At 41.5% G+C, this 9359-nt stretch overlaps 1 protein-coding gene across 7 annotated transcripts in view; it reads left to right on the top strand.

Moving 5' to 3' along the window:
• Positions 1–9359, top strand: part of LOC102386555 (laminin subunit alpha-3) — a 134312-nt gene that overhangs the window by 116375 nt on the left and 8578 nt on the right. For all 7 annotated transcript variants that reach the window (XM_025213874.1, XM_025213868.1, XM_025213877.1 and 4 more), the window contains 5 exons: positions 1873–2013; positions 3347–3477; positions 4482–4613; positions 7317–7464; positions 8370–8539. In XM_025213874.1, the coding sequence (XP_025069659.1) occupies positions 1873–2013; positions 3347–3477; positions 4482–4613; positions 7317–7464; positions 8370–8539 (722 nt within the window). The remainder of the gene's footprint in view (positions 1–1872; positions 2014–3346; positions 3478–4481; positions 4614–7316; positions 7465–8369; positions 8540–9359) is intronic.

The following is a 9359-nucleotide window of genomic DNA, read 5'->3' on the forward strand; positions in this document are numbered from 1 at the left end:
AAAGGGGGTGTTCCCCCCAGATCTGCACAGGGCAGGTGTGGGGGGGCCTGGAGCCGGCACTGCACGGGGCACTGGGTGAGGGCTGGGCTTGGAGCGGGCACCAGTGGCGCTGGGAGGGGCTGCATCCACCCCAGATTTTGCTGCTACTCTGGTCCCAGGGGCAGCCCGGCTCCATGTTCCACCTCTACCCATGCGCTGGGAAGAGCCAAGGCTGCGCCAGGCGGCTGGCAGCAGTGGCACTGGGAGCAGAGCTGCGGCAAAATTTGGGGTGGCTGCAGCCCCTCCCAGTGCCACTGGTGCCTGCTCCGAGCCCAGCACCTGCCGAGAAGTGCCCCACACAGTGCCAGCTCCAACCCCCACACTGCCCTCCGCCTGCCCTGCGCAGATCCAGGGCGCGCACCCCCACCTACACTCCTGGGGTGCAAGCAGCAGTGGGAACCCCCGCTTCCCCCCACAAGTTGTGCCTCCATCCCACATCCCCACCTCCCTGGGGAGCACCTGCCCCCTACCTACCTTTCCACGGGGGTGTTGATGTGCCCCCCACATCCCTTCCCTGCCTCCTTCCCTTCCAACTTACCAGCTGGAGGCAGCTCTCCACACTGCCAGCTCTACTCCGTGCTTCACTGCGGCTGCGCGCAGCACGGGCCTTTATTGGCCAAATTATTGACCCCATTGGGCCGTTATCCGATTGAGAATTTTTTTTTTATATCAGTACCAATCCAATATCAGACTGATATATTGGTGCACCTCTACCAGAAAGTACTATGAAATTATGTAGTCTCATGTCCTGTACAACACTGGCCATGCTAAAGCATAGGTGGCACTAAAGCATATTATCCAAGTATTAATCCTCTTGACTAGAACATTTTAAGAAAGGGAGAATCCATAACTTCCTTTTTTTTCAGTTGATTCTGGGGCCTAATCACCCTCCCTGTTAAAAGCCTGTGCCTTATTTATAATTTAAGTGTGTTGGCTTCAGTTTCCAGCCAGTGGCTCTTGTTTTGCCTTTTTCTACTAGATTAGGTAGTCCTTTAGTACCCCATATTTTCTCCTCCTGAAGGTACTTATATATCTTGTAAGCAAGTCACTTCTCAATCGCCTTCTCAGTTTCTCACCAAATGAGATGAAGGGTGTGGATGGATAAGGGTTTACGTACTGAGGATCTTGAATACTCCTATCGCATCTGTAAGAGGTCTACATAGGCAGTCACTTTCCAATTATTTGCTCTGTCACTCAGACCCTCTAAATCTGTCTGTTCTCCCTGGCTGTCACAACTCCAGAAATGCAAACTCATTTCTAGAGTCCTATGCCAAAGCCACTGTTCTTTCTGCTTTACACAGTGAGTGGAATTTTTTTTACAATTTTGTGAATGCCACCTTTGTTGATCAGAGAAACCACTTCCCATCGATTGACTCCTCTCACTCTTCCTCTTCCCTTGCCATTGAGATTAAATGTGCTCATCCTTTACCCTGTGGATTGATGAAAGGGAATTGAATCCAAGTTTCCTTATCGCAATGCAGAGCACTTTCATTTGGACACTGAGCCTGTCTTCTTGCTTTTACTCTTTGAATTTAAATTCTGCTATGATCTTTCTTGACAACACAGACAGTAAATAGAGTAGTGTATCATACTAAACAGGCTTCACCTCTTCACAGTGGTTCAGATCAGAGTAATGTCAATGAAGTTATTCTATTTGTTTTGCCTTGAAAACTCAACTCTGTAATTTTCCATTTTCCTTTTGTAAGCTTTCAGTTAGAACCCATTCATACTTATATTAGCCCAAAATAGAAGAATTAAAGCCCAATGTCATAATTTACTGCTGAGATTAGCAAAACAAAAATACATGAAAACCTTTATCTCTTTGCCTTGTAGCTTGTGAGATCTGCAGCTTTCTCTAGGAATGGAATTCTGAGTTTGAATGCCCAGGGTTTTCCATATCCCAGTGATTTCCAAGTTGGATTTGGCTTTCGTAGCTTGACACCCTCTGGAAGGTTACTATATTACAATTTATGGGTACGTAAAATGTTAATTATGGAATACTTGGTCAGTTTTGTATCCGGATCTGATTGTGAGTATTTCTAGTAGCTTTCCCAGCTATCTAGATTTTCCACCAGCAAATTTTAAGGGCAAAAGTAGCTGTTATATTCATCTAGCCCAGGTTCCTGCATACTACAGGCCAAAGAATGTCAACCCAATAATTTCTGCACTTAGCTCATAATTTCTGTTTGAGCTGTAGTGTACCTTCCCAAAAGATCTCTCTTGAGATAATAGTTTATACACTACTGGTATAAACATCAGGTGTATGCAGAAGTGGGAATGTATTACTCATGCTTTTTTGCCCAGTTTTGGAAGCTCGGGTGATCATGAAATGGTATCTGCTCAGTCTGGTTGGAAACTTCCTGATGGAATATTCCTCTATTTAAGAATACTGTCTTATCAAAATACAAATATTCCACAGAGAGGATGTAATTTTGGTGACAGGCCAACATATCGAAGACATGATTCAGTCAGAAACAGACTATTTGGTTAGAAAGTTTTCAATTACAATTTTTTTCCCAATTAAATGCTAGTTAATTGAATCCAAAACCATTCATGGAGAAGTGTGAATTTTGACAAATTTCTCATTTAAGAATTTTTTAAATTCAAAATTGTCCAAATTCAATTTAAAATTGGCCATTTCTACATGAAAAGTTTGGGGGTTTAAATGCCTTTTCAAAACAAAATAGTTTGAAATCACCAAAACAGGTTTTGATTGATCCAGCATGAATTTTTTTTCCAGATTTTTTGTCTCTAATTTGAGAATTTCCCTTTGTCTTGATCAGACACAGGAAATCTGTTTCCCACCTGGTTTTAAAATTAGTTTTGGAACTCATCAATGAAAGGACTGAGTTGGCTTTTGGGTTGAAACTTTCATTAAACATGTTTCCATTTACTCCACTCCTGGGCCATGAGTAAGCCTAGGCAGAGAGAGTTTTGATAATTTCCTTGATAATACAGTGACAGAAGTGATTGACCTAAAGGGGCAGTGTGGGGAAAAAACACCTGGGTGCTTGTGCTTTGGGGGGAAAAAGAATACTATTCAGATAACCAGGAATTTAATCTCCTACCACTGTTAAAACTCAGTTTGAGTAAAATCACTAAGAGGGTTGCTGTGGGGAAAAAACAGGTTGGCAGTGGGAGGAAGGCAAAACTGGCTTGCCATTTTGAATTGCATAGTACTCTGGGAGTAGTGCAGTGGACCACATTTTTTTTTTTTCAATTGAGAACTGGGTTCATGGTGATCTCGGGAAACTGGAAGCACTATGTTTAGTAATGATTTTGTATGATTACATATATTTTTTTTTAGAACAATATTCTTGAAGTTTACTTGAAAGATGGATTTATAGTCGTAAGTATGGCAGATGAGGAAAAACAATCCAGTGCAAAATATGAAGCTGGTTTGATGCATTATGTGTCAGTAATAAAAACTGGTGACAAGTAAGTATAATTCCTTAATTGATTTTTGAATGGAATGAAAGCTCAGTTAGAAACTAGAATTTTGATTAGACCTTGTGTTAGCAACAGTTCTTCTTCTTTTCATGTCCTGTCTGAGATTGTTGACGACAGATATTTAGCAGAATTCACAGATTCATTAGAATCTGAAAGGGCTGCAACATGAGCACTTTTGTTATGGCTGTTAAGTACACTGTTAAAACTTAATGACAAATTGTACTAACAGTGGATATAGAAATTCTGGAGCAAGAGGAGAATTTGCATGCTAGTTCCCCATGATCTGCTGCAGCGCATCACAGCAGTACTGAGATTTTGAGCCCACAAACTGGAAAGTCAAGACCTGGTTTTCTTTGTCTGTCTGTGTGTAAGAAGGTCTGTGTCTGTGTTTAAGAAGGTTAATCAGTTTGCTGCATTATGATAATGAAAGACTTCAGTTTCTACTAGAAGGGTATTTATATAAACTGTGTTATAATGAGTTTGGATTATTTATTAAAACTGTGATTACTAGAATGTGCTGATTTCTACAGGATTGTATAAAATTAAACTAGTACTGCCTAAAAAGAAGCTTCTGCATTAAAGCCTTCTTTTAACTATAATGTTTTCTGTACAAGAAGTGTCTAACTAACTGTGTGTACCCATTTCATTTTAGCTGAAAGAGGGTGATATTCTGGCCTCTTCGCAGTCAGTGGAAGTTTTATGATTGATTTCAATGGCACCAGGATTTCTCCTCTGCATGAATGGCCATAGTCTACCCTCAGTATACCATCTTAAATAAGGGGAGATTCTGTAAAACTTAGTGACCCTATGCTGGTTTAAGGCCTAGGGATGTAGGAGAGTAAGGCCTTAAGATCCACCAAAATTAAAATCTCACAGGAGCGCACATTCACATTGGAGTTTTCTTCTTTATAAACGGCAGATATTCATTTAAATGCCCTGAGCATGTGTTTTTCATGCTTTTTTTACTCTTCTTTTTATTTGTCTTGTTTCAGCCTAAAGCTGCTGTTTGATGACCAGCCTGTGTTGATGACAGTGGAACCTCAAGGAACACGTAGATTAAGCCAACCTATACAATTGGGTGGGGATAACTTTGAAGGTTGCATCTCCAATGTCTTTATACAAAGGTACTTGACCTAGGGAAGTTTGCAATTTAGACATTTGAGCTGTTTTCCTTTCTGACTGCATTATTATTTCTTCTCACTGATATGCATTTTCTCTGAATGCATAAAATCCAATGGAACATGACACGTATTTTTTTTATTTAGCCAATTAATCAGTTTTGTCCAGATGTAATGAAATCTGAAACAGATCCAGATACAAAATTGACCACATATTCCATAATTAACATTATTGACATATTTAGAAGCTCAGTCTGAATTGTATGACTCTATTAGAAATTTATTTAAAAAGCATCATTCTATATCTATCAGTTGGATGTACTGTAAGGGCCAACATTTTCAAACATCTGTGCCTATATTCTGTGCACCAAAAATAAGTATGTGGCCAGATGACTTCATAAGCAGAGTATTTGCATGTGTAAAACAGACAATTACTTAAGCCTTCAGGCTGGATGTGCACTACAAAATGATTTCACATGGCCTTTAGGCACATGTGTGTCAGGACATCAGCAGTAGGAGGCGTAAAGTGAGTGATAGCTGCATTGAAAGCAGCAGCCAGTAGCATGCTGCCCTGCTCTTTCTCTTGTGCCCCCTCATTGCAGCCACTGATTCTCACCGTTGAATTGGACTTTGGCAGCAGTTACTGGCTATTGCAATCAGCAGTGAGGGTAAGGGGCAGCTGCAGCAGGGGAGTGAGAGAATATTCCTTGGCAGAGAGCAGGGAGGGCTGAGGCAATAGCAGGCAGCTTGGGCTGAACAGGCTGAAGGGAGTCGCTGGTCCAGGGCACAAAACTCATAAATTACACCTCTAGTTGTGGCTGACATCCAGAGTGAGCTGTGTTGATTTAGCTCACTGTTCCTAAAAAGCTGCCAACTCTTGATTTAAGCAACCAAGGGTACTTCTGCAAACATCCAATTGCTCATTTCTCATGCCCATTTTTCCCCCTCACACAAGTATTTACCTGGTAGAAAATACATCTTTGCATGTATAACTAAGGAAAGGCATTTGGCCCTCATTTTAGTTTCTGTCACAAATGTAGTCCCACCTGGGCTCTGCTTGCTTTTGCTAAGTATTACTGAATATTTGGATGTGCATGCAGTATTTCTGGTTTGTATATGTCTTCCTTAAATCCTGGCCTTAGCATTGTGAAGCAAGACAATATGCAAACTAGCCCCTTCATCCATCTGTGATCTGAAGAAACCAAATCTGGAAAGTTCCCCTTAACCAAAAAAAAAAAATAAATCTGTATGTGTGTGCATGTATTTACATATAGGTAGTATGGCTCACCCTGACAGAGAACTGGACTGGCACTCAGGAGACTGCCACTTGCCTGTTGGATAAAGATAGGCAAAAAATGTCAACTCCCTGTGTTTCAGGTCCCCAGTCTGTAAAACAGGGTAATGGTACTGGCCTTTGTAAAATGCTTTGTTATCTGCCAATGAAGGGGGCCTCTCCATCATCATCATCATCATCATCATCATCATCATCATCATTCTTTGGGCTTCTGTACGGTGAAGATTGTTTTAAGTGTTTCTGACAACCCAGTGGCACAATAACAGCCTGATAGCATTTAGCACTACAGCAAGTCTTATTTGAGCACCAGAATGACTCCTCCTCTATCATACAAGTATTTAACAAGGACAGTATTTCTACTGTGATCAAGGAGGTTTTGCTCTACCTGCGCTGCTGTATCCCAACTCCCTTTCTCAATTGCAAACCTTTTTTTTCAAGCCAGTAGATTTTGGTAGGCTTCTAAATTCAGTCAAGGATGAGATTGCACTAGTTCACCTCAGTAGTACAGCTGTTATAATGGCAGGAGGCTTCAGGCAAAAATTCCAGAGGACAGGCTATTTTAGCTAGCTCAACGTTCTTACCCAGCAGGTCATGTAGCATATTTAAGGAAGGGTTTTGGTTTATTTTTCCCAAGGAAGCTGCTGATACTTTTAATCAGGTCTGGCCCTCCACTATAATTTGAGCTACTTCACTGGATGATCCATACTAACTAGTATGTATCAGTTGTTAGGGTTTCTCACACATGTCACTCAGTAACACTAAGTATATTAATTCTTATGACAATAACTGGATGTTCCTGTGTCCAAGAGTTAAGGATCAGTAATATAAATTGTAGTATTCCCACTAGAGTTATACAAATAATTGGGGTGGGGAAGATACTGTCAGTTCTGAAAAATCAGAAGTATTTGAGTTTTGTCAACTTGCAGTGAAAATATTTCAGAATGTTGGTGATTAAAAATAGGTTGATCAAATTGTTTCTTTTCAGTTTCAAATGTTTAAGTGATGTTTATTTTTTTTAAATAAAAGTAAAGACATTTTTAGTGGAAAGTTCATTTCAAACTGAAAAATCAAAGCATTTCCTTAAAAAAATGCCACAATTAAACATTTGACATTTTGGAAATATTGAGGTATTTTCCCAACACACACAATTTAGTAAAACCATGGGGAATTGGCAGAAATATTTTTATGTCACCAAATCTGCTTTTTTCCCTACCATAAAACATTTTAGCAAAACATTTCACCCACCTCCTAATGTGACATGCAGTTGATATTTGAACATACTGTCCTTGAGAGTTCTACTTGGGGAGGATATGTATAAAATATAGCAGTAGTTTGCACAATTGTTTTCATTAAACAGAGGGAAGGGGAATCATAGGGTATGGTTTGCTGTAGCATTCATTATTTTATCGCTCTAGGACGGACCATCTCCCCCAAGTTCAAAATTTAGTTAATTATACTAAGAAGACACGTGGTGTATTGGTGGGAACCTGCAGCACATATGAGCAACGTCAGCCATTGATGGTGAAAGACTTAGTGGTTCTTAATGGCTATAGGATGTTCAAGGTATGTTTATCCTTACTATAAACCCTACTCCACATTGATATATAGGAAACGTCTAGACCAATAGAGCTGAGGAACTCATGTCATTCCCTTTCCATTTAACCTCTGGAGCTGGTTCAGCATATCACTGCTCAAGAATACTCTTTATTAAAGAAGAGTCTTGACTGAGTGATAGGAACCAAGGTTCCCTCTAAGGTGTGCATTTACATGGCCGCGTACAAGGAAAAGGCTGGCCACACACAAACTTTTTTACGCTGCGCACCCTCCGGGATAGGAGCTGGGCTGCAGTGCGGGACACAGAAGGTAAGCTCCTCCCTGAGGCAAAGGTGGGGGCAGGAGCCTGGTGCGGGCTCTGCCGACTCCAGGGAACTGCTCCGTTCCCCTGCTTTGCCTCAGGGAGCAAGGAGACGTGTGGCGTCGGCCCGGGAGTGTGGAGCACTTCCCCGGAGCCGGCAGAGCCCATGGAGCAGTTCCCCGGAGCCGGCGGAGCTTGCGCCAGCCCCCAGCTCCAGCCTCCATCCCTGCCTTGCCTCACCTCGGGGAGGAGCTGCCTGCCCCGAGTGAGGCTCTGCTGGCTCCAGGGAACTGCTCCACTCCCTGGCCCTGATGCCACGTGTCTCCTTGTTCCCCGGGGTGAAGCAGGGGAGTGGAGCAGTGTCCCAGAGCCAGCAGAGCCCACGCCAGCCCCCAGGCCCCAAACCCCTGACCCTCAGCCCCTAGCCCCAACCCTTGCTGCCTGCCCCGGGTGAGGCGTGAGAACCTTACCTTCAGTAAGTGTCCCATGCCGCACCAAAGTGGCGCGCTCATGGACCGCTACTACTTAGAGGGAACATTGATAGGAACTATAAGATATGTGCAGACGGGATTATTCTTTTACCCATATTAAGTGTTTAAATTTTGTCCTACAGCTACAGAAAGAAAAGCACCTTGCTTATATGACAGATACTGAAGTGCAGCAAGACCAGCAAAGCTGCGTTTCACCTACTCAGTTAAATGTCATCAAAGGAGCTTATCAGTTTGGCAACACACCCAACAGTTTCTTGTTGTATACACTTTCCCAACCATCACTTCTAGACAGGTAATATGAATATTCTTCTCTCAGCTTCTAAAACTGTATTTTTGAAAGAAAATTGATTGTTTCAGTGCTAAGGGTTAGGTTTTACAATGCTGCTTTGTTTGGAAATCCTGGGATGGAGAGGGCATGACAGAACTTTCCCCAGTCATTTTTTACACAAAGTAGAACAGGTTACCTGGAATTGCTTGAATCTAGGGCATATTGATGCTTAGTCCAGGAGTTTAAATCTTCCAAATTCAGGCCCCATTCAGAAATATTATGATGATGATTACCAGGGATCCTGGTTCTCTCTGATTTAAAAAAAAAAAAAAAATCCCCAATTTTTGGTTTAAAAAAAGTAACCCCAATTCCACATTTTTCCTTGATTAAAGTGATAGTGGTGTTTCATTTTAATCATAGAAGAATGTGGATTTGGGGCTACTTTTTTAATCCAAAAAATGGGGAATTTTTTTTTTTTTTTTTTAGAGAAAACCAGGATCCCTGATGATTACACCCGAAAGCCACTATTGTATCTGCAAATTATTCTACCTCTTTTGCAAGTTAAAAACTCCTCTCTCCCCTTCTATACTAAGAAAGAACTATCTGAGAACATAGACAGATGCAACAATTACATCAGTATCTTTTGATGTTGATTAGGGCCATCAAACAATTAAAAAATATTACTATGATTAGTTGTGCAATTAAAAAAATGAGTCACAATTAATCACGGTTTTAAATTACACAGCTAAAAACTCAAAATTATGTAAAACTATGCAGGTACTTTGTATGAGTGGGGGGTGAGTATGGGGGGTTTGGGGGAGGGAATTTCTGAAAGTGTGGGGGG

Source organism: Alligator sinensis, unplaced genomic scaffold (assembly GCF_000455745.1).
Source record: "Alligator sinensis unplaced genomic scaffold, ASM45574v1 scaffold117_1, whole genome shotgun sequence".
NCBI classification, from domain to species: Eukaryota; Metazoa; Chordata; order Crocodylia; family Alligatoridae; genus Alligator; species Alligator sinensis.